The sequence below is a fragment of the Hyaena hyaena genome, unplaced genomic scaffold (genome assembly GCF_003009895.1).
Source record: "Hyaena hyaena isolate Hyena2069 unplaced genomic scaffold, ASM300989v1 scaffold_245, whole genome shotgun sequence".
In the NCBI taxonomy this organism is placed as follows: Eukaryota; Metazoa; Chordata; class Mammalia; order Carnivora; family Hyaenidae; genus Hyaena; species Hyaena hyaena.
The window spans coordinates 1,020,356-1,046,852 of NW_024080878.1; the positions used below are offsets into that span (position 1 = coordinate 1,020,356).

Sequence of the window (26,497 nt, forward strand, 5' to 3'; positions counted from 1 at the left end):
GGAAAAATGAGGACCTCAAAGCCTTGTGTTCAGAATATCCTATGAGAAAAACACTGATGCAATTAGGCTATGCCTGGGCTCCCTCACCTTCCAGGGGCCCTGACACAGAGACTTTGTGAGACAAGCACACAGAGGGGGAGATTTTACTTTATTGTTACATCAATCTCACAAATAAACCCAACACAGCCAGAAACACTGAGCAGGTAAAAGTGCCAATGTAGAGGCTTGGCAACAGAAGGAGGGAAGAATCCAGTTCATGTCCTCCATGTCTCCAGCCTGGAAGGATGCTTCTATTACACAAGAGTCAGGGTAGCTGACACAATAAGCAATCCATTCTACAGACACTTTGAGCTAAGGAATAGAAAAGCTTACCGGATGGGGTCTGTGCAGGGCAAGGAAATTGAAAAGTCAGAAAACATTTGTTCCTTAAATAACTCAGGCATAGATATACCAAATAACAAAAACAATATTTTTCAAACTTCCTGTACTTGAGACGGACATCTAATAAGGAATGAGAGGGGTACTAGTTCTACAGGGTTAATGTCTGCTACTGCCTGTCTTGAGAACTCTGACCTGGGTAGACACTTTCTTCTCACATCCTGAATAAGAGGTGCCAGAGAGAATTTTTTAGGATTCTGGGAAGAACTAACTTCACCTTTTTACCTTGCCAGCCCCCCAAAAGTAGCTCAGGTGCTCCCTAGTGAATACCAAAGAGATATGGCTTATCATAATAATAAACTTGGCAGCATTTAAAGATTAATGAAGCTCAAGACTTCCCATAATTGTCCTTAGACATTTTTAGGTACCTCTATCAAACCAAGGTTTACAGCACAATTATTTGGTTAGTAAATTCAAATAATCTGACTGCACTGAAAGAGATTATGATACCCTAAGCTCAGATCACCCCAATTGTTTCTATTCCAAAATTGGAAAATCATTAATTCTCAGAGGCCAGAAAGATCACTAAAGGCAACTGATCATCTCTCTGACACCATATAATCCTGAACTCAAGGGTCAGAAATCTGTCACATCTTTCTAGCACCAAAGAATTCCTGGCCTCACTTGGTCCACCAGGAATGTAAATAAGGATAAACCAGGCCAAGGAACTTCTAATATGCCTCTCTTGTGGCCAAGAGTCAAGGCTTGGCATGGAATTTTCAACCTGGGAAGGAAGGGATGAAGTATTTCAACTCAGCCTTAGGGTAAGGAGCAGGCCAAAGTGATGCTATGATAGGTAGGGCAGGAGAGTGGAGAGGCCTCAGTGGAAAGGCACAGGTCCTCCTCACCCCAGGCAAAAATGAGATAAATTTCAAGGGGGCACCGAAGGCTGGTAACCTGGAATCACCCCTGCTGAAGTCCAGCCATGGCCTCCTCTGCTGTGGCTGTGCTTAGTTTTCCATCTTGCTTCCTCTATATAGAGGCTGATAAGAAGAGGAGCTTTGGGGTGACCTAGGCGGTACTATGGCTGTCTAGCTGTTCAAGTGGGAGTCACCAAGTTCCTAGTCTTTAGGGAGCTTCTGTAAGCCTCAAGACATTCACGGTTCCAAAAAGTTGTTTGGTAGAGGCAGTAGCTGAACACTAGATGAGATTATTGGTGGGACCTGGCAAAGTTCAACATGGGATCCATTAAATGCTCTGGAAACTACTATGAAGCAAGGGTAGAGCTGGGGATCTCTTAAAAAGATACTCCCAGCTGAGTATTTTTCTGACTCCTCCAAGTACTTCTATGACCAAATTGAAAGGGAGATTCCATTATTGGTATCTGTGTGCCTAAGCTGACACCCCAACAAAAATGCTTCAAGACATCCCTGTGATTGCCAATGTTTTGAGAAGAGTCAGAGGACACTGGGCAGTCAGAAAAAGTTGTCCTTAACACTGCCAGCTCCTGCCCTGCCTCTTTCCTTGAAATAGGGCAAATCTGAAGAGCTTCCCAACCCTCAGTTCCCTGCCTGGAAGTTTTCTTCCTGACCTCCATCCCAGAAAGGTTTCCATAGGTAGGAGTTTCCACCAACTGATTCTACCCAGTACTTCCTTCTATTCTGGACCTCTTCGGGTTTTTTCCATCTCCTTTCCCTATTCCTGATCCCATCTACTTGGGTCCACAGCAGACAAATAACAGACTGGGCAGAAATAATGACTGGATCTTGGGGGTGTCAATGTCTAATAATGATCCCCAGATTATTTATCATAGCCTTCAATTCCATCTCAGAAAGTGATTAATGTTTTCTGTCTGTGGTTCCTTTCACCCTTCTCCCCTCTAAGAAGTTAACAGTGAGAGACTATCTCATTCATCTTTGTACCCTCAGCTTTTAGGCACCAAAATAAGGTCCTACATGTGACAATTTGGGGCAGAGACTTTTAGTAGACTTAGCACACAGGAGAGAGGGCTATTCAGATCCTCCTGCATCCACCCCCAAAGCAGATTCTTCCCCTACCCTGCCTTTTTACAAACGCTCACCTCTTCAAGGCCTGAAGACAAAAATAGCAGCATGGGGGAATGAATATAGTCTTGCCTTGTCAAGTCTGAGTCTCTAGGTTCCTCTACCAGTCACTTAGTATAAGAACTTGGATAATTCATTTGCCTCTCTGGACCTTTAAATAAAAGGGTTGGACTAGATGATCTCTCTGGGCTCTTTCAGATAAATTTATACTTGAGAAATCAATGAACGAATTAGAAGAAATTCTAGTTCTGAGACCTAGGTATCCTGCACCTCTTTGAAACAGCTGAAAGGAGGTAAAGGTCAGGTTCTTGTTTATTATACATTTTAGCTATAGGAAAAGAAGCAAGTGCATCTATAGAGAAATGGAACCTGGAAGCCCCTATACTTGACTAATAAAAGCAAATTCCTGGAAGAAGCAGAGAAGTAGGCCACAAGTGAGACCTGGCAGTGTCAAAAGGTCTATAAATTAAGTGATCAGAGGAGTAAAAAACAATGGCTATAACCAGATAAGATCTCTAAGCACGGACTAAAATCTAGAGAGGTCTGGGTGGGAAGGAGCCCCTGGAGCTTCTATCAGAGGGAAGGACTTGGTCCACAGCAAGTTGCTACTGCATTTGGTTCAAACCCAGTTTTCTCAGTCTGTCAACCTGGTATGTATGCATACATGCAGACATGCTGCATTCTGTAGTTACGCTTCTGAAGTGCTGAAATGAGAAAGAAATAGAAGAAATGATACCAAATTCAAAGAAGTTAGGTTGAAGGCAAGTGTATTTTAGTTAAAAGCTACTTATTTTCCCCACCAGTATCATCACTACTCATTCCAGAACATGGGCTAGAAAATTTTGTGGAATGGTGAACTCTAGGGGTTCCGGGTGAGTGTACTTATGGTAAGACTGAAGGACAAAGGCAGGGCACAACCCAATATTCTGTATGAGAACCCTCCACTTAATGACAAGTGGATTTTACTTGACCTGACTCATTTGGGCACTTACTTGTCTTCATTTAAGGAAACTGTCTCCACAAAAGGGATTTCTTCTTTGTCTGTCTTTCCCATGATCAGGCGGTGCTTATCCAAATTTATTATGCACTAAAAACAAAGGAGAATCACTGGTCACTGTCAATGATCCCACTGTCAATGCAAAAGGAACCCCACCTCAGAGCGTAAGTATCAAAGGGAAAATAAAATCAATCCTACCTTAAGGGACCGGAGAGTCTGGAGACCAAGGGACAAGTTTTTCTCACTGTCCTCTAAAATAAAAGGAAGATTCAACTATTGCCATTCTGGTTTAAAAGTCAGCCTTATTACATCGGGCTCCATATAACCAACCTACCTACCTACCTTCCTTCCTTCCTTCCTTCCTTCCTTCCTTCCTTCCTTCCTTCCTTCCTTCCTTCCTTCCAACCATCCATCCACCCATCCATTTATCCATCCTTCCTTCCATCCATCCATCCATCCATCCATCCATCCATCCATCCATCCATCTAATAAACATATGTTGAACATCTATTATATTAATTAATTTTCCCAGATCATTATAGTTAAAAGATGATAGAGCCAAGATTCAAACCTAGGACTTTAAAACTCTAAAAGAGTTTACACAAAACTCAGAAATTTACAATAGTTTAGAGTAAAGTACATAAGGGAAAGTACAGGAGGTGGTGGGAAGTTATCAAGAGATTTATGGCAAAAGAGTAAGAGGATCTTGCCTTCTACTTCCAACTAGCTCAGGAAAAGCTTTCAGGAACCATCTTCACTGGCACACAAAAATGTCTGCTTTCTTATCCTTTGATATTTTTTATCCTGAATTACACACTCCTTTTTCTTAGTGATTCTCAACATGTCTTGCATGTAGCTCAGAGCCCATTTGGTACTTTGGAGAGTAAAAATTGGGACAAGTCTATAGTATAGAAAAAGTGGAAACCTGAGATTTTGAAGAAGTCAGTATTTACAGGCATGAGACCTCACGAGGGTTTGGTGGAAGGGAGAGGGTTTGCAATAGGGGTCCATAGGTCCCACTCTCAATTCTACTCACCAACCACAGCTGCTGGACAGTCCAGACGGAGGGAGCCCAGTGTGATCACGAGGTGCTCAATCTGGCCCACTACTTTCAGATGCCGGGGTAGAGAAAGCTTCTCTCCTTCATGCTTATGAGATCTGACATGCTCCTTGAGTCTGCATCAGAAAGGGAGCTATCAGAATCCCCTTGGCAGTGGTTTCTGATGGAATCTAGCAATGTCTACCTTCTGACCCCCAGGTGGAATTTTCTAGGGTTTCCTGGGACTAATTTACCAAAAAGAAAAAAATAGTGCTAGCCATCCTATACTTCTTGTTTCAGAACTTTCTCCTACCTATGCCAAGGGATATAAAAACCAAAAAAGACTTAACTCCTTTTCTCAAAAAGCTGTGTCACTATCTGCATTGGTAAAAATGAAAGTTGATACACTCAGAAAATCCTATTCTGCATCCTAACATCCCCACTTATGCAAGGCAACTTAGTTAACATATCTTTTTACCCATCCGTGGGTAAAAGATCTCAGAGAGCTCAGGGGTTTTTCCTAATTTTAGAAGATGCTTTTGTTCAGTGTCTAATTTTCTCTTTACCTTTCCTATTTCAGTTTATACTCATCAGTCTTAGGCTATAAGGTTAGTGGACGCTGGTACTTATTTGCTAAGCATATTGATATTGATATCATCAAGGAATAACATGGAGAAATTCCTAATTAATTTAACTTGTTTCTGCAGGGGAGGAAGGAAAGGAACAGCACCCAGGTTTCACAAAGTTATATAAGCTGATTGGAACAGCTAGCACCCAAGCTATTATGGGTTGGTGGATAAAAACTTAATTATGGACTTTCTGTGCCAATACTTCTGCGTTACTCCATTTCCTCTCTTTTGGTGTTACAGCTCATCCAAAAGAAAAATAACTGCAGTTTTACAGATGGTTATTAATTCCTCTGGAACCATGGCAGACTGCTGCCTAATTATGCATCAGGACATTATTAGTCTTTCTGGAACCATCATGTTGCACTATGTTTCACCTCTTCACCACATAAAAAAGCTCAGGATTCTTCCCACAAGAGCATTTGTGTTCTGGGCTTTCCAGCCTAAATATCAGTGTACAAAATCCACAGAGCCAGCTTCAAAGAGTGACAGTGGTGGTGAGGGGTAAGGACAGCGTAGAAACAAGAAGGAACAGATCAGATGGCAGAAGTCACTAATTATACAAACCAAGCCTTGTTCAAGTCCCATCTAAGAATATGAACATCTTGAAAGTAGCTTAGAATGGACCCTTATGTCTACACTGGCGATTGCCTGAATACAGGTATTTCAGCTGGAGAATGATTTGTTATACTGAGGGCTAGAAAAGTGGAAAAGGACATTGGGTTGATTCTTCCAATTCTGGGCTAGACCTTAGGGCCCACCTGTTACTTATGAAGGAAGAGAAGGAAGAAGGAAAGAAATAAAAGTACCCACTGACTGAAAAGGAGGAAAGATACAAAATGGGTTTCTCTGACTAAAGGAGGAAGAACTCAATTCTAGCTGTTGAAGAACCAAAGACATTCAATATATGAAGTGTCTGCCTCACACCCAATCCCCAGCTGGATAAGCAGTAAGATTTGATTTTACATATTCTTTACAGAGAGGAAAGGCACTAAGAAACTATTAGCTAATCACACCTACGATGATTCAGGCCCAGCAGCAATAGCCATCCTATTCTAAGTTCTGTCTTCTTGGGATAGGCAGTATGGCTTCCAGAAGTACCCTGAGTAAGCTAAGACAAACTGCATTCCTGCTTTTACTCATCTGGGATATATCAATAGGACAGCTCCTTCTAATCTGTTGTCATGGCAAGGCACATATCAGAATCAGGGTGTGGCAAACAATGAGCCAAGGATCTCACACTCTCTCATTCTAGAGCCTCAGAGTCTTTGCTCAGAAATTAATAGGTGGGAGTTAATGGAAAACCTGAGGCTTTCCTGGGTCACTGATTTCTCCCAGATGCCTGAGAACCTACCATACCCCCTCTACTAAGGACTAATTCCAGCTGATTAGGTGAACTCTGTACACTTCTCTTGGAGCCTTGGTGGAGACCCTCACCATCTCTAACCTCAAAATAGATTCAGGCAAAGAGAGCATTAACATCCTATTCCCACCTTGTACAAGTGGCTACTTACCCCAGTCTATCCACACAGGCTGAAGAGATGAGATTATATTGACAGCCTGTATCAACCAAGGCTTTCAGATCCTTTCCAGCACACTGTGGAGAGGAAACATACTGTTCAGCAGGAGCCAGGGAAGCAAAAGGGAAGGGACCAAGCAGATGTCATATGAAAGGCAGGGCAGGAGAGCATCTCACAATTATGGGTTGGTAATGTCTCATCTTTAACCACTGCTGTGTCTCCTTTGAGGAGCTTTTTTTCCTGCTGAATCTAGAGCTGACAGAGGATCCCAAAGAACTTTATGTGTTTAAAATTCTCTATAACAAGTAGCTCTTAATTTGAATTGTGTGTGTGTGTGTGTGTGTATTACATACTCTTTTACAAATATGATGAAAACTTTGGTCCATTTTCTCATAAAGATGTACATGCATAAAAGTATTGTGTATACTTCCTGTAAAACTCACTTGCGAATTCCATGATAAGACCCGCACTCTATACAGTTTGGAAGAGAGGGCCCCACTATGGGGATCACAATGGGCCCAAATCCTATTCCAGAAAACCCTGCAAAAACTATTCTCAGAATATTACCTGGCAAGAAACCAAAATCATGTCATCATCGTCAGACTTCTTTAGTCCCTCAGACTTAGCCTGATTCAGTTTGTTGGTCTTGGAGGCCCAAGGGACACGGCCGCTTCGAAGTTTAGACAGGTTGGTTTCCATGAGGCGCCTCTGCAGAATGTTATGAGGTTGCTTGAGGAATAGAAAGCAGAGGCTTCTTAGTGACAGGTCATTTCCCACCTTTCCCATTGTCCCCCAGGTCCTACAGAAATAGTGAAGGAACCTCACATAACTGAGCTCTTCCCTTCTTATTTTTTCTTCCTTCAAGTAGAGACTTTATTGGTATTATCAGAGCAGGTACTATAAGTCAATTTGCAAGTAGACAACCCTGAATGAATTAAAGAGCAAGGTGGGACACTGGAAAATGTGGACAGGGCCCGTGAATATTCTAAGGCTGAAGAAAACTGAGGGACCCTTGTGATTTGGAAAGCCCGCTACCTTCCCTCCCCTTAAAAGGACTAAAGGGACCTTAGTCTATGAGGCAACTCATTCTCACAGGCCAAAGAAACCTACCCAGTACTGGTTGTCAGAAGCTCTGCCCACTTCTATTTCTTTTTTTTTTTTTAATGTTTATTTATTTTTGAGAGGGGGGAGGGGCAGAGAGAGAGGAAGACACAGAATCTGAAGCAGACTCCAGGCTCTGAGTTGTCAGCACAGAGCATGATGTGGGGCTTGAACCCACGAATGTGAGATCATGACCTGAGCTGAAGTCGGATGCTCAACTGACTGAGCCACCCAGGTACCCCTGCCCACTTGTATTTCAAGTCTCACTCCCTTACAATCTCATCTTTTGGACCCCGTTTTCATATACCTTAGTGACCTGATTGTCCTGTGGGCTAAGCAATTCACGGGGTGCTTGGGGTGGGAAGAGAGGAATCCATACCTGCTGAGCAACCCTCTCAGGAGACATACTTTGAAACCTGGCAGAACCCATATGACTAATCTTTACTGACATCCTCTGGACCTCAAGAAGCATAAGGCAAGTCTTCTCAGATGCATGCTTTCCACTCTCTCTCAATTCAAAGGGCCAAAAAGTGGGAGTATAAAAGGGGCAGAGACTGACCAAGTAACAGGAGATTTAATAAGACCTTATATCTATGCCACAATACCTAATATTAGGAGGCAGAATGAAGGATATGAATTCAAGTCTGCTCTTTGACAGACCTTCTGTTTGGAGAGTTTACAGGGCAGCCATATCCATGCTCTGCTCTTTCTACCCAAAGTGGCCTCTAGAAAATATAGGTTACCTCTTGATAAGAACTCATTTGACCCAAGTAATTTCTACACACAAGCATCTTATTTTCAGTTTACAATACTACTTAAAATCTCTCAGAGGAAAGAGTCGAACTCCAAGTTTCTATATAACACATACCAGGTGCTTCTCCAATTTTAGGGGGAAGAGAATCACTCTTAGAAGCCTAGAGCCTAGAATTTTCCCAGGAAAGGGGGTAAAACTGGGTAAGGTCTTAATTATCTACCATCTTACAATTTCTGAGGAAGAATGGAGTCAGAGCCATGACTCACTGTAACCCTGGTGAGGTGAAGAAATAGATTCCCAAAATACACAGATTCTTGGCAAAGCAGATTCTAGATTAGTATTCTTGGGAAAAGGAGAGAGAGAGAGGCACTTAAACAGAAAATGAGAGCTTCTTAACTTGATAAGGAGCTAGAAGAAGTGCTAACTCTGTCAGATTTCCTGATGCGACACTGGAGAATGCTTGCTCCTTAAAAGAAACAGAAATTCTTCATTCTCATCTCTCACAAACCTGGATTCCTAGTTCAAGTCATATTAAAGCAGGGTAGGGTGTTTGCTTCTGTCAAGTCCATGCTCACTAGAACCAACTCAGATAAACTGCATTTGTAGAAGTGAAGACTGAAAGGGACTTCAAAGGACATTTAATGAAAGCCCTGCTCACTGAAAGTTTGGGGTTTTCCTTCTACATCAGTCTTGCTGAACACAGCTTTACCTTGCTACTCCTAATCTTGCAAAGGAGTCTAATCATCTCTGGACAGATGAGGAAAATTCTAAAATTATTTTCCTTGAAGTCATCTCTTTCCTGAAATTTCCTCCCTCCATATGGAATCCTTCTTCCACAGGTTATAAAACATACTCAAAGTTCTCATATATTGGGGAGAAACTCCACATAACCTCAGACCCTGCCTCCTCAATACCCTCCTCTAATCACACCCTTGTCTTGAATGGTCCATTTTTATTTTTTTAAGATTATTTATTTATTTTGAGAGAGAGAGAGAAAGAGAGAGAGAGGGAGAGAGAGAATCCCAAGCAGATTGTGCACTGTAGGCAAGGAGCCCGATGTAGGGCTCAATCCCACAAACCATGAGATCATGACTTAAGCTGAACCGAAGATGTGAATGCTTAACCAACTGAACCACCCAGGTGCCCCACTGAATAGTCTATTCTTAAATAAGCCCAAAAACACTATATATATTTCCTGATATCCTATATTTTCTTCACTGAGATTACTTCTGATCCCACAACAGCAATAAAAATCTCCTAATTTCCAAATCTGGTAGATATTTTTCAGCTTTCATTTTTCCTTGACTTCTTTAGGGCATTTGACCCTGCTGACAATTTCTTTATGTGTTCTTTTCCTTAGTAACCAAAGAAAGGTTCCAACACAACACATGCTCAGTGAAAAAATTCAAATCACTGAAATATATAAAATCAAAAGAGAAAGTTTCTCAACCTTTTCTCAGTCCCACTCTTTACAAATAACCACCATTAAATTTATAAGTACATACTTCCAAACATTTTAGTATATATACAAACACATTCAAAAAATAGGATCATACTATAACACTGTTCTAAAATTTTCTACTTTTAATATTTAAAAGAAAATTTTCTATATCATACATATAATTCTTTTTGTTAAATTGTCTTACTACAAGTATTCATAATATAGTTTAGGAGTTGAAAATTCACAGCCAATAAACACACATGAACCTCAGAAATATTTTTCTGTCATCATTTTATTATGCCTACATGTTTTAAACAGTGCAACTGCACATTTACCTGTGTTCCTAACCAAAATTTCACTAAAATCATAGTTAAGGAATAAGAAAGGCCTAAACCTATAAGGACAAAAAGAGCAATATACAGGAAACAATAACAAAAACGAAGAGACAAAAAGAGACAAAATTGTGGAATCTGAGAAGCAAACAGAAAAGTGGTAACTAACCTAGACTAAAGAAAGCTTCACACCATTCCACTCCATACAATGCTAGAGTGGCAAAGACTGCCAGTTGTTTATCAAAATCCATGTTCTCCTATTTTTTTTTTCTGTGCAGATACCTACATTATGTTTCCCAGCCTTCCTTGTAGTTACACATGGCCATATGTATGACTGAGTTCTAGCAAACAGAATGTGCAAAGTGACATGTACCACTTTAGATCTGATCCATAAAAATGTCCTGTGCACATTCTTCCATTCTTTTACTCTTCTGACTGGTTGGAATGGAAATGATCTTTAAGATAACCTTCTTAGAAGTCACATGTTTGTTTTTAATTTTTAAAAATGTTTATTTATTTTGAGAGAGAGAGAGAAAAACAGAGCATGAGTAGGGGAGGGGCAGAGAGACACGGAGACACAGAATCTGAAGCAGGCTCCAGGCTCTGAGCTGTCAGCACAGAGCGTGATGCGGGGCTTGAACCCATGAGCAAGATCATGACTTGAGCCAAAGTCAGATGCTCAACTGACTGAGCCACCCAGGTGCTCCTTAGAGGTCCCATGTTAAAGACGGAAGAGCCACTGTCAGTCTAAGTCTATATGGAAGAGGACTGTCTTGCTGACCTTTCTACTAGTACTGTTATTTAAGAAAAAATAAACTATTATATTTGAGCTATATTTTGGGGTCAAGCTGTAATAGCAGTTTTCCTACTTAAACTCTGGAAAGGCTGGGGGGTGAGAGGTATTATAACCTCTACAGGTAGAGGGTTGGAAATAGATATAAAGCCTTGATAAAACTCCCACTTGACCCAGACAAATGGGAAGTATGCCAAAAGTTTATTCTTTTTGAAGTAATAAATTAAAAAATGAAATAGTAAATCAAAAGACTCTGGTTAATAGTTTGTCTAGGCTTATAAATCATGTACTTCAGATTTCTAGAACAGCTAAGGGTGAGGATGGAGTGCCATACTAAACCAGAGCTGAAGGATATGAATTTTAAGATTGAAAAAACCCACATCGAGACTCATATAATGAGAGTAGAAAGGCCCCCCAAAAAGTTTCACATCACTATGAATTTTTGGAATATTATGGGTGACACAGGTTGCAAAATCCTCCAAGGAGAAAAAGATGATCCACATACAAAGGATTAGGAACCAAAATGGCATAGAACAACCCAATGGTAACAACAGTAGCTAAAAGACAATGGAATAATACTTTTTAAAAATTTGATAGTACATAGTTTCCTAACCTACCCAAACTATCAATCAAGACTCAGGAAAGATATTTCCCATGAACCTTCAAGAAGCTACTGAAGGATATGCTCCACCAAAGTGAGGGAAACCAATGAACAAAGAAAAAAATCATATGGTTCAAGAATAAAGGATCCAATAGAGAAGAGAGGCAAAGGATATTCTGAAAATGGTGCTGAAGGAAAAGTTTAGGATATAGGATATATAACAGGCCTTGAAAGCAACCAGTCCAAAATGAAATTATAGGATGGAGGGCTCCAGGAAGGATGTCTCCAATAAAAAAGAGGTGGACCTGCTAGATCATCTACAGTTTTAAGGTACTTGGAGGAGATTTAAATTTTACATAAAAAAATAACTAGACAACTATTAATTTTGAGAAAAGTAAGTATTTGCATGAGAAAGGAAATACAGTACCATTATTTGACACAGCTCTGAATAATATGAACAGTCCTAGTTTCTCATTTACTAAGTAGTAAATGCTGATTGGACCCAAAACAGTTACTTAACAGAATATTAGTATCTTAGGAGAGAGGGCATGATAAAGAGGTGTAAGAGAATTAAACCTTACCTATTATAGTAGAAAATCAATACATAATGGTAAAATCAGTAAATCAAGAAATAGTAATATCACAATTTACCTAGATATATAGAGATCCCTAACACAAAGAATAGTCTAAATTTTTAAATGTATCTTTTATATAAGCAAATATTACATGAAAAAGTATACCCCATATACTAGGAAAGTATTCAGCCACAAGAAAAGCAAAATTACAATGGCTTAAATGGAAGTACATTTTTTCTCATATAACAAGAAGTCTGGAAGTAGGCAGTGTTGGCAATAACAGCAGTTTAACAATTTCACAGCTACTGTCTCTATATTCTTGGACATTCCCTCATGATCATATGAACATTCCTCAAGAAATGACAAAGGAGGAAGGGACATAGTGCCATCTATGCCTTTTATCAGGATAGCAAAAGTTTTCCCAGAACTTCCCTCAGTATTTTCCCTATATCTCCTTGGTCAGAATTCACATGGCCAGTCTTAATTGCGAGGGGAGTTGGGAGAGGATGCAGCTTTTCTAATCTCTATAGAGGAGTCATACAAGTAGAAAAGGTCTGAGTATGGGAGATGATTTAGACATCTAACATTATCAGCCAAATCATGCAATGACCAAAGTGTGTGTACATGCATGTATGCACACACACCAATGTAACTTAGGCAGGTAACCCACCTTGGTACCTGTTCTCTTACATCTGCCCTATTTTCTGCATTTTAAAACAGCATATCCTCTGCAGACATTTGAGTTTGTGGTTCAAACGTACTTCAGTTTAACATTTAACTACTAATGTGTGGTTCAAATGTACCTCAGTTTAACATTTAACTACTAATGGGCATTTAGATTGTTTCCACATGTCTGCCATTAAAAACTATGCTGCAACAAAACTCAGCATTCCATTTTTCTTGACACACTCCTCCACTTGCTCCTAAAACCACCTTTCTGCCTATTTGACATCTGTCTCTTTTACTGGTTCCCTTGCCTCTGCTCATTTTTTAATCATTACTTTGTCTTTGGTCTTTTTCTTGCTCTACGTATTCTTTCAGGGCAATGTTGTCAACTTTCATTGCTAGTATCATAAATTACCACCTTTATGATGATGACACTGTCTCATGCCCAGACCTCACTTTTGAGTTTTAGACGCATAGACTCAACTGCCACTTTGAACTTTCTACTTAGACATTCCACAGGCGCTTTCAGACTTAACTTGTCCCACTGATCTTTCCCACAAAACCTACACATTCTCCCTTATTCTCTATCTAGGTGAGTGAAACTCTGGCTCTTTAACACCTTATATTTCCCTCTCCATTTCTTTTTTTAATTTTTTTATAGTTTATTTATTTTTGAGACAGAGAAAGACAGAGCATGAGTGGGGGAGGGGCAGAGAGAGAGGGAGACACAGAATCTGAAACAGGCTCCAGGCTCTGAGCTGCCAGCACAGAACCTGATGCAGGGCTTGAACCCATGAACCGCATCCCTCTCCATTTCTACTGTTATTGCTAAATCCAAGAAATCTCCTAAAAAACTAGTTTCATGGTCTCCTTACCCTATAGTGGTTTTCTGGCCAGCTATATCAAACACAAAATCTTCAATTTAACATTTAAGATCTTCCACTACCAAACTTCCCTCCTTCCCAAACTTATCCTTATTCCTCCAGGAAGACTTTCTGCTTTCAGCAAGATGATCAGTTGTTACATATTATCATGGGCAAATCACTAACCTTGCTAGACATTACTTTTTTCAAGCATTGCTTTCTTCATCAGTAATAAAATAAGTTTGTTTGAGCTCCAAAGTCCTGTTCAGTTTTACCATTATGGATCACTCCCTTTCCACCAAGTTGGTAAAATGTCACCGCCATACACCCATCCATTCTTGATTCTTTCCTTTCTCTAAACTTCCATCCCAAAGTACTGTTGTGGCTTCCTCTAAAACATATCTGGAATTGATCTACTTCTCCCCATCTTTACCACCTCCAATCTAATCCAAGCCACCATCATTTTTTTCTTTTATACTTGCAGAAAACCTTCAAAGTTTGTTAGACCTTAAAAACGCACTGTAACTTTTTTTTTTAAATGCAATGTAACTTTTTTTAAAAATATTTTTATTTATTTCTAGGAGAGAGAGAGAGAGAGAGACAGCGTGAGCAGGGGAGGGTCAGAGAGAGAGGGAGACACAGACTCTGAAACAGGCTCCAGGCTCTGAGCTGCCAGTCAGCACAGAGCCCGACGCGGGGCTCGAACCCACGAACCGCGAGATCATGACCTAAGCGAAAGTCGGTCGCTTAACCGACTAAGCCACCCAGGCGCCCCTTAAAATGCAATGTAACTTTAATTGACCTCATCCTCTAAGTTTTATTTTAAATAATGCAATTTTTAAAAATTGAAGTATAATTACATTATATATGCATTATATTAGCTACAGGTATATGACATGATTCCATATTAGTATATACTGCAAAATGATCACAATAAGTCCAGTTAACACCCATCACCATATATAGTTATACCTTTTTTCCCTTTTTTTTCTTATAACAAGGGCTTTTAAGATCTACCCTCTCAGCAACTTTCAAATATGCACTACACTAGTATTAACTATAATCATCATACTGTACATGATATCCCCATGACTTATTTTTTTATAGCTGGAAGTCTGAACCATTTGACCACTTTCATCCATTTCGTTCTCCTGCTCTCCAGGAAGCACCAGTCTGTTCTCTGTATCTATAACCTTGATTATTTTGTTTGTTTGTTTTGTTCTTTAGATTCCACATATAAGTGAGATCATATGGTATTTGTATTTCTCTGACTGATTTCACTTAGCATGACCCTCACAGTCGTTCATGTTATCATAAATGCTATGATTTCACTTAGCATGACCCTCACAGTCATTCATGTTATCACAAATGATAAATGATACATTAAGACTTATTACTTTTTATGGCTGAATACTATATATATATATATATATATATATATACTGCATTTTCTTTGTCCATTCATCCACAGATGGACACCTAGGTTGCTTCCATATGTTGGTTCACCACTTCTTATCTGAACTGCAAAAAAAAAAAAAAAAAAAAAAAAAAACCCAAAACAAACAAAAAAAACCCTCCTAACTCATCTTCTGCCTCTTCTTTCATCCTTTTCCAATTCATTCTCTATATAGCAACCAGGGTGAGTTTTTAAAAATAAGTTGGATATCTGTATGATGAAAACTACAGAAAACTTATGAAGGAAATTGAAGAAGACACAAAGAAATGGAAAAACATTCCATGCTAATGATTGGAAGAATAAATACTGTTAAAATGTCATTACAACCCAAAGCAATCTACACATTCAATGCAATCCCAATCAAAATGGACCAATATTCTTCTCAAAAGTTAGAACAAACTATCCTAAAATTTGTAATGAACCATAAAAGATACTGAATAGCCAAAGTAATATTGAAGAAGAAAACCAAAACAGGAGCATCACAACCCCAGACTTTAGCCTCTACTACAAAGCTGTCATCATCAAGACAGTATGATATTGGCACAAAAACAGACACATAGACCAATGGAATAGAATAGAGAACTCAGAATTGGACCCACAAATGTATGGCCAACTAATCTTTGACAAAGCAGGAAAGAGTATCCAATGGAAAAAAGACAGTCTCTTTAACAGATGGTGCTGGGAGAACTAGACAGCAACATGCAGAAGAATGAAAATAGATCATTTTCTCACACCATACACAAAAATAAACTCCAAATGGATAAAAGACCTGAATGTGAGACAGGAAACCATCAAAACCCTAGAGGAGAAAGCAGGCAACAACTCCTTGACCTCAACCGTAGCAATTTCTTACTTGACACATCCCCAAAGACAAGGGAATCAGGAGCAAATATGAACTATTGGGACCTCATCAAGATAAAAATCTTCTGCACAACAAAGGAAACAATCAATAATTGTTTGTAGAAAACAACTAATAGGCAAATTGTTTGTAGGAAACAACTAATAGGAAACTGACAGAATGGGAAAAGATAGTTGCAAATGACATATCAGATAAAGGGCTAGTATCCAAAATCTATAAGGAAATCACCAAACTCCAAACCCAAAAAACAAATAATCCAGTGAAAAAATGGGCAGAGGACATGAACAGACACTTCTCCAAAGAGGACATCCAGATGGCCAACAGACACATGAAACGATGTTCAGCGTCCCTCATCAGGGAAAACAAATCAAAACCACACTGAGATACCACCTCACACCAGTCAGAGTGGCTAAAATGAACAAATCAGGAGACTATAGATGCTGGTGAGGATGTGGAGAAATGGGCACCCTCCTACACTGTTGGTGGGAATGTAAACTGGTGCAGCCCCTCTGGAAAACAGTGTGGAGGTTCCTCAAAAAATTAACAATTGGACTCCCCTATGGCCCAGCAATAGCACTGCTAGGAATTTATCCAAGGGATACAGAAATGCTGATGCATAGGAGCACATGTACCCCAATGTTCATAGCAGCACTCTCCACAATAGCCAAAACATGGAAAGAGCCTAAGTGTCCAAAAACTGACGAATGGATCAAGAAGATGTGGTTCATCTATACAAAGGAATATTGCATGGCAATGAGAAAGAATGAAATCTGGCCATTTGTAGCAACATGGATGGAACTTGAGGGTGTTATGCTGAGCAAAATAAGTCAGGCAGAGAAAGACAGATACCATATGTTTGCACGTATAGGAGGATTAGGAGGAACTTAATGGAGGACCATGGGGGAGGAGAAGGGGAAAAATTGTTGGGGAGAGGGGGGGAGGCAAACCATGAGACACTCTTGAATGCTGAGAACAAACTGAGGGCTAATGGGGGTGGGGGAGAGGGGAAGAGGGGTGATGGGCATGGAGCAGAGCACTTGTGGGGATGAGCACTGGGTCTTATATGGAAACCAACTTGACAATAAACTATTAAAACATTTTTAAAAATATATAAGTTGGATAATACATTCCCGTACTCCAAACCCTTCCATGACTTCCTATTGTTCTTTGAACAAAATGCAAACTTCTTACCATGATCTATTTGGTTCTGCGTCATCTGGTTCTTGTCCATTGCTCCAATCTCTATTTCCATACCATATACATGCCACACTCCCTGTATTCATCCCCACCTCCTTGTTCAAAAACTCTTTCCAATTCCAATGCCTTTGCACATGCTATTTCCACTGCCTGAAATGTTCTCCCACTAAGACTTCAAATAGTTAGCTTGTTCTCATCTTTCAAGTCTCAGCTCAAATCATTTCATCAAAGATGTCCCCCCTGACTATACTATTTAAAGTGGGTACCCCACCTCTTTAGTTATTAACATATCCCACTATTTCTTTCATAGTAATTATAAATCCACAATTATTTTGCTTATTTACTTGTTTACTATTTCACTCCCCCACTAGGTTGTTAATTCCATAAGAACAGGGACCCTAGTTGTCTTGATCACAGCTACACCCCTAGTTCTTGATATAGTACTGAATGAACAAATCTCTACTCTTCTTCAAAAAGTCTTTCTTGATTAACATCGTCTAGTTCTTTCTTTTAGAATCCATTCAATACTTACACATTCCATAGTTTGTACTACTTTCCCACTCCTTAACTATTGCTTAGTAAATTTACTTAAGTGGTTTATTTTTATGTTTATTGAAAAACTGGCTTTCCAAGAACTGTCTTCTACTTTTCTGAAGTCCTTCAAGATACACATTAGAAATTAGCTAGAAAGGTGCTACAGGCACTTTGGTGACCTTTTGGACATTATTCTCCAGTCATCCTTCTGACATGGATCTTGTTTCGTGTTTACCTCAACAAGGTAACTACTAACCTAAGCAATTCCTGGTTCTCTCCTGTTCCTGAAATGTGGCTGCTAAACCCTAACCAGGGTTTAGGCATCTAAATGTGCTGCCTTAGCTATTAGCAGGAGCTTCTGAAGAAATGCGCTCTGTGGGCAGTGTTATATTCTGGGTTGAAATAGCTGAGGTTCCTCAATCTGGCACCCAATCTGTTTAAATATCTCTTCTTCTAATCAGGCTATAGAGTGGGAAGAAAAGTGAGGTGAGAGGAAGTAGATTATACTGCAGAATGCCATAAAATCATGTTTTGAACAAGAACTTCTAAGGCCACTGTCTTAATCCCTTTACCTATACTGGACTGAACCCAGACAGAATCAAACTAATAGAATTTTGTGGTCCAAAGAATAGACCAGACCAGAAAACAGGGTTGAAATTACATAAGTCTACCTTCTTTGTGGCTTTTACTCCCAGAAGAGAAACCCAGGTTTTTAGCCAGCAATAGAACCACAACTAGAACCACTTAAAAAGAGGGGTCAGCAATACAGTCCATAAGCTAAATCCAGCCTGATGCCTATTTTTGTAAATAAAGGTTTACTGAAACACAACCAACCCCACTCATTTACTGTCTATGGATGCTTTTGCACTACAACAGCATTGTTAAGTAGTTGAGACAGAGACTGTTTGTACTAAAAAGCTGAAAACAGTTACTATCTGGTCCTTTACAGAAGAAGTTTGCCAACCCTTGCTTAGAGTAGTGTTTAAAATACATGCATTATAGAATTAGACCTAGAAATAAAAAGAACAAACTGATGGTTGCCAGAGGGAAGGAGATGGGAGAGGTGAGCAAAATGGGTGAAGGGGAGTGAGAGATACAGGCTTCCAGTTATGTAATGAATATGTCATGGGAACAAAAGGCACAGCATATAGAATATAGTCAATGATACTGTAATAACACTGTATAGTAACATATGACTGTTACATTTGTGGTGAGACCAGCATAACCTATAGAGAAGTTAAATCACTATATTGTACACCTGAAACTAATGTAACATTGTGTGTCAACTATACTTAAAAAATTAAAATTTGGGGTGCCTGAGTGGCTCAGTTTCTCAGGTGTCCATGGCAGGCTACATTTTTGTTAGGAAGGATTCACACACAGGAAGGAATTGGACCAGAAAAACTGTAAAGTTCTTGTTCTGAGGTTCTATAGGGCACACTCTGGCAGTGGTGTCCTCTCTGTAACATCTCATAGTAAGTTGACTCACCATGAAATGATGAAATTGTAATCAGATGTTGATCTCCATCACTATTGCCACACTGAGCCAGAGTAATTACTTCTTCCACTGAACTCCTCTAGTGTTTATTGACTATAATACCTTGGCAAAAAGCACAGGCTTCCTGCTGGTATTATTGTCTTCTCATGGAACTGTATACTCAACAACTACACTTGATTAAGAACCCAAACTCAACTGATTCAAAAATCATTTTCCTGATTCTTAATCCATATCCTTAATCTACTCTTCCTGTAGTCTTACCCATTTCAGTAAATGGCAACTTTATTCTTCCAACTGCTAGATAAAAACCCTTAAGGTCATTCTTGACTACTCTTTCTTTCAGGTCTCTAATCCAATCTATCACCTAAGCCTGTCTTCAAAATATATGTAGAACCTGATCTTTTTCCCCTTCACTGCTATCTCACTGCTCTGAGCCACCTTCATCTTTCACCTGGATTACTACATAACAAGACTCCTAATCAGTCACCCTGCTTCTACTCTTGCCCATCTTCAGCCTAATCCACACAGTAGTCTGAATAATCTGTTTATAAAATAAGTCATGCCATGTCACCCCTCTGCACAAAGTCTTCTACTGGTTTCCCATAGCAGATTAAAAGCCAAATATCTCTACAATGACCTCTAATGTCCTGAGTAATTTGACCTCCCACTATTTTTCTGATGTTATCTCCTATCACCCTCCTACTTATTCATTTTGCTCTGACCACAATGACTTTCTTATAGTGTTTCAGTCACATCAAGCATACTGACACTTCAGGCCTCTGTAATTTCTATTCCTTCTGGCCAAAACATTCTTTCCCAAGATATTTTGCTCTGATTTCCTTCAATATCTTCTAAAATGTAATCTTATCAGAGAGGCCTTCCCTGACCACCCTATATAAAGTACAAGGCTCCACTCCACCCTACCCTGGCCATTGTACTCTCTATTCCCCTTACCCTGGTTTATCTTCTCCATAGCACTATTACTACTTGATATATTACATATTTACTTGTTTTAAATTAATTAACCTATCCTGTCCTTTCCCCTAATTTATAAACTTCTTGTGGAAAGAAACTTTGCCATCTTTTTTGTGGTCTGAGCACCTAGTACTGTGTCCTGAACATACCAAGTATTAAAATAATGTAATTAGGATACAATCATAGCTCTGGACACCTTCAGTTTGCACCAGATCCTGGTGTTATATTGTTATTTCATGCTCCTCTTCTAAGGCTCCAAAGTTCTCTGATTCAAAATGTGTAGCAGGATGGATGTCTTGTGGCATTCTGCAATCAGATAAATCAGATGCTCAGAGTCTAAGGCTAATGATTTCATGGTCAGCTGGCTTTGCTGTGTTCTACCATCCTTGCTCCAGCCTTCGTTACTAATTCTAGTGAGTTTTTCTAAAGCATTTGGCTATAAGTAGAATCAATCATAGATAGGAAAAAAAAAACACTCTTTCTATTGCTGGAAAACTAAAGATATGATCTAATGGTCAATAATATTATCATATAGGAAAGACAGTGTATTTGACAGGACTGTTTTTAAAAATTAAAAGTCCTGGGGTACCTGGTGGCTCAGTCGGTTAAGCATTCAACTCTTGATTTTGGTCAGGTCATGATTTCATCATCATGAGATTGAGCCCTGCATTGGGCTCTACAATGTCAGTGAAGAACCTGCTGGGATTCTCTTTCCCTCTCTCTCTCTCTCTCTACCCCTCCCAAACTCACACTTGTACTCTAGCTCTCTCTCTCAAAATTAAACATTTTTTAAAAATTAAAAAGACCTTACCTCAATGAAAAGAACATTTATGAAACTAGTAGCTAAGACAAAAGAAATTGTAAGAAGCAAAATTCCAAGAGTGGAAATTTTTTTCTCCAGCTTCATCAACTTTAAAAAAAATAATAAATAAAATATTATTCATATCTCTGATTTTGGTTCTTAACCTAATACAGAAAAAAATAATCACAAAATAAAAGGATAAACAAAATAAGATAACCAGACATAAGAAATAAGATTATATACACCTAGACTTTGTACCAGCGAACTACACATAAACAGGAATAGGACAAAGGCACTTCCCTGGGGCCAAGTGAACAAGACCACATTTGATTGCCTACAGATGCTCTTTGCCAATCCAAAATAAATAAATAAAAGTCAGCAGGCTGGTATCGAACAGTGAATATTTCAGAAACAGCATGTTTAAAGGTAGATAATTCATAAAACCCAACAGTATAATTCTAATATTGGTGACTAGCATGAGGAAAACAACCCACAGTCTCCTCACTGACACAAACCCAAATCAATTCAAATGAACTTGTCCTGGGGTGCCTGGGTGTCTCAGTTGGTTAAGTGTCCGACTTCAACTCAAATCATAATCTCATGGTCTGTGAGTTCAAGTCCCACATCAGGCTCTGTGCTGACAGCTCAGAGCTTGGAGCCTGTTTCAGATTCTGTGTTTCCCCCCCCCCCCTCGCTCTGCCCCTCCCCTACTTGTATACTGTTTCTCTCTTAAAAATAAATAAACATTAAATAAATAAACATTAAAAAATTTTTAAAAATAAATCTCAAACAAAATTGTCCTCTTTATTTCTGTACCATCATCAACAACAACCTAATCTGTCCTTTCCCCCATATCCTTCTTTTTCTTACGCTTCTATTGGGTTTGTACTGCAGACCTATTCAATTAGTTTTGGCTCAAAAACTTTCTTGCCATCCCTTCCTTTTTATTGTTCATCTTCTTCTGGTTTTGTACTATAGACCTATAATTCGTTTTGGCTCAAATTTTCACTTTGGTAAGAGAAAATACACTCAAAACCTGTCTATACTACCAGACATATGTATAAAGTGAAGTGATAGGGTACCTCTTTTGTGTGTGTATGCGATAAGGTACTTCTAAAGTTATTTCTTAGATTGTACTGAGGCAGCAACATCAGTTTCAAGAGAGCTTAATCATGCTCCCTTACCCCAGCACTCACAGCTTTCCTTTCCCTACCTCAATCTGCCTTGGTTTCTGTGACCTGTTATAGCTCTTCTGTGTAATCATTTTCACATTAAGAGTGTGAAAACAGCAAGAGAGGGATATCAAGTCCATGGCAACGGTGGGGACAGAGGGAGGGGGAGAAAAAAGTGTGAACCCTAATTCAAGGTCTCACAGTAAATTGCTATGCATCATATCCACGACAGTAACTTGCTTCTTGAGGATGCTTCTTCCTTCCAGCTGACTGCCTATGTTTTATGCTATCAGCTCCTATGTGGCTCCACTGACACAGACTGGAGTCAGAAAAGCAGACAGAATTCTGCCTACACAGGATAAAGTAATGTAAGGAATGCTAAGCAGAAGGATGGAGTGGTAGTTCCTCAGGGCTAGGGAACTCTGACAGCCCAAGACAACCAAATGTCAATCATTTCTTATATCCAGCAGAAGGGGAAGAAAAACATTCCACATTTTGCTTCTTTTCCTAAATACTTCCCTCTTTATTGGTTCTTGAAATTTTTAGGAACTAGGATTATTTTGGACTGAAGGGAAGAAGATTTAGACCTAGTTTGCAACATGTATCTAGACAACTTTAAAGTGAAAGAAGGGAAGACAGAGAGTTATCTTTTCTCTAGGAATGCATTTCAGTCACTCGCCATTCTGCGTAAGCATAATAGGTTGACTGTCCCGTGGCTTTTGCAAGAAAAATACCTTGGAAAAAATCAGAGCAAAATAACTGGACAGCCATTCCCTGCTGAAAAATAACTAAAATTGTTCTCTTTTATAATGGGGGAGGGCAAATCTGATATTGGTATCTGTGTGTCATTAGTCATGGTTAAAAAAAAAAAAAAAGAAGTGGATTCAGAAGTTCTGCCTTCCATAGTCATCTAGGGCTTGAAATGGTAATTTCTGTGAACCAGGCTGACACTTTTCTTTTCCTGCAAATTAAATATTCCAAAATCTCAAAAAATACTGCAAGAATTATACAGACCATCTACCTCATTTAAAAGACATTTAATTAATGCTTCACAACCTATTGCCCAGATAATAAAGTGGTTGTGAAATTCGAGAAAACAAGTAAACTACAAGAAAACTCCAGATAAAACTACAAACCCAAACATATATTTGGTCCAGAACCACCTACAGTGACTGAAGGATGACAGTCAAATGCAGTTTTTTAAAATAGCAATCCTGAACCATCCACCCCCTCCCAGAGAGGACAGCATGGTCTTTGAACCCAGACCTCCTGTCCTGGAGTTTCTCCTTCTTAAGGCAAAGAACAGCCCTGTTGGAAAAAAGCCTGCGCCAGCTCCAGCTCCACACGGTAGCAGGCCAGTGAGATGGAGCAGCCTGGCTCCCCTTATCCACTCTTTGGAGGTAGAGGTAGAGGTATAGGAGGAGGAGAGATGAGAATGATGAAGAGATGTATGCGGTTCAAGAAACCTCCTTCACATGCAACCCTTTTTCTCTTTCCCTCCTCCGGGGGAAGGTCAAGGTAGATAAGCCCAAAATCAAACGGAGACATAGATTTTGCATAGGGGGAAATGGATGTAATAAAATCATCTGGGTATGGTGACTGCCAAGAAACCCCCTTCCCACTTCTTCCTCTCCTTCCCACACTCATAAAGCAGTCACCCCTCTGTCTGGGTCACTGGACCGGCCAAGGAGCCCGGCCAAGCGAGGCTCGAGCCCCATATGCAATCAAATTCGGTACGAATGAGAATAACGGGAAGGAAAGGCGACCAGAGGGACAGAAGGCAGGGCAAGGTCTCCTACTTGAGAGGAGAGAGACACGAAGGGAAGAGGCAGAATGGAAGGCAGCGCGAGCTAGAAAAGAAGCTGCGACGGAATCCCGACAGAAAGCCAAGCAGAGAGATGCTGGATGGAGAGGAATCCGAGCCAGCAACAGCGAGACAGCGGAGGGCGGGGGCGGGAGCGCGGGCGGCGGCCGGGCGGGTGACTCAGTGAAAGCGGCCAAGGGCGTGCCCGGGGGGACCGCACCGTGCTAAGGTGACCGGCCGCCGCGTGCGGGCATCCTGAGGTGGCGCGGCTGCGGGGGGCTCACCGTGTCCTTGGACGAGCCCAGCTTCTTGAGGCCGTCCAAGGGCAGTAGGTCAGCGGAGTCCTTATGAATGAACTGCACGGCTTGCTTCATCCGGCGCTGTTGCCGCAGCGACGCGGCCTCCCGCATGTCCGTTTCCTTGCGGCCGCCCTCGCTGAGGAGCCCTGAGTAAAACATCGCTGAGGCGCCCGCGGCCCGGCGTCCGCGTCGCTCCCTGCTCTCCAGCAGCCCTCAGCCTCGAGCTCCTCCAGAGCTGCGAGAGGCGCGCGCCCAGAGTTTTATAGCCGAGCGTGACGTCACGGGGAGCAGCCAGTGCGCGCGCGAGGGGGCGGGGCCGGCGCAGCGCCCCCTCCCTGCTCACGGCTCTCCAGCGTCCGCTGCGGCTGCGGGTCTCCGAGGCACCTCGTTGAAGGGAACGACCGGCTACGAGGGGTGACGCTGGCTGGACTGACTCAGAGTGCCAAGGGTCTACCACGGCCGCTTTACCCAACCGCCCTCTCCCGTTGTGGGCGCCCCGCATCCCCTGCACCAGGATACGGTGTAGGAGCTCATTGGTTGGAGCAGCCTCTCCCACCCCAGCCGCCGCGGTCCCCGACTCCCGCTCACCTGGCCACGCCGTGGCGGACCCCGGGATCACCGCCAGCTGAGCCATGCCCCAAGTCCCGCCGTCCGCGCGGCCGCTCTGCTTTGCAAATTCCCACCTCCGCGCCCCCTCCAGGAACCCCAGCGTCCACAGCGCACTTCAGAGATGGGACGGCTCAGGATTTCTGCAACTTCAGGTTGGTCCCCACCCACCAGGCCACGTGACTGAGGAGGGGGCAGCCCCTGCGAGCCGGCGGGAGCCGGTTTCCGGGGACACCACTCCCGCGCCCCACTCCACCTCCTGGCACCCTCTGTCCTGGTACTGGCATCCGCACTTGCGACTCGGGGCCGCGGCCTGCTGGAAACGTGCGAGTCGGCCTGCGGCTGAAGAGTGGCGATGGCCCCGGCCTCCGCACCACTGCACGGGAGTGCGTGGTGTCCCACACCTGCTCTTCGGAACACCGGGGAGAGGAGCACGGCTTTTTTCTCAGCTAACACTTAGGGCTTACCGTCCGAGGGTCTTTTTTTCTTTCTTTATTTTTTTTTTTACAAATAGTTTATTGTCAAATTAGTTTCCACATAACACCCAGTGCTCATCCCCACAAGTGCCCTCCTCCATGCCGTCCGAGGGTCTTTAACTTTCCTCCCCAGCATTCTTGTGAGAGCAATGGGAACTCGGTGTTCTTTGTGAGTTCTCAATACTCTCAAGCCACTCTAATAGGCTTTTCAGGCATCTGGCTTCTGGCCTCTACGTTGTGATTTAAGACAAACCACATGTCCACCCTAGGAACCACGGCCACTACCCTTTCCCACCCCGTGTGCAGGAGCAGACACGAAGCAGAAAGATCAGCTCTTCGAAGACAACCAACAAAAGTAAAAATAATGACGTTAACTGAGCCTTTACGGTGTGTCAGATACTGGCGTGAACGCTTAAAATGCAGTATTTCATGGAATCCTGGCAACAGCTTATGACATAGTATTAACTGTTATATCCCCATTTTACAGGCAAATACTGGAGACCTCCTAACTGCTCTCCTGAATGTTCCTTTGGTTCTCTTCTGATCCATTGATTTTTGCTGCCAGAGTAACCTTTTCAAACTACAAGTGTGTTAATCTCACCTCTCAGTTTAAAAACAAAAACAAAAAACGTTCTGTTGCTCCTAAGGCCCACATTCTTGCATGGTCTATCCCCACTTGACTCTCCAATCTGCACTTTAGCCTCCTCAGCCTTCTTCCAGTTTCTTGGAGGAGTCATTCTCCTTGCCAAAGGATCTAATAGGTTTTTTTTTTGTTTTGCTTTGTTTTGTTTATTTCTAGGAGAGAGACAGACAGCGTGAGCAGGGGAGGGTCAGAGAGAGAGGGAGTCACAGATTGAAACAGGCTCCAGGCTCTGAGCCGGCAGTCAGCACAGAGCCCGACGCGGGGCTTGAACCACGAACCACGAGATCATGACCTAAGCGAAAGTTGGACGCTTAACCGACTAAGCCACCGAGGCGCCCCTCAAAGGATCTAATTGAATATCCTGTTCCCTCTACATGGAATGTCCCTTCTACCGTGTTCAGTAAACAGACCTCGGCTTCACTATCAT

The 26,497-nt window shown here is 41.3% G+C and overlaps 1 protein-coding gene across 2 annotated transcripts; it reads right to left on the reverse strand.

Annotated features, from left to right (window-relative positions):
- Positions 1-129: 129 nt before the first annotated feature.
- Positions 130-24,526, reverse strand: NRIP3 (nuclear receptor interacting protein 3). 2 transcript variants are annotated; one of them, XM_039244580.1, is made up of 7 exons: positions 24,331-24,526; positions 7,191-7,352; positions 6,618-6,700; positions 4,475-4,614; positions 3,637-3,689; positions 3,434-3,528; positions 130-3,145 (listed from the first exon to the last, which is right to left on the reverse strand). In XM_039244580.1, exons 1-7 carry the CDS (start codon positions 24,502-24,504, stop codon positions 3,130-3,132), a joined length of 723 nt encoding a protein of 240 aa, XP_039100511.1. In that variant the 5' UTR covers positions 24,505-24,526; the 3' UTR covers positions 130-3,129. The 2 variants fall into 2 exon arrangements, with proteins under 2 accessions (XP_039100511.1, XP_039100512.1); XM_039244581.1 differs by lacking the exons at positions 130-3,145; positions 3,434-3,528; positions 3,637-3,689 and adding an exon at positions 4,155-4,339.
- Between the last annotated feature and the right edge of the window lie 1,971 nt (positions 24,527-26,497).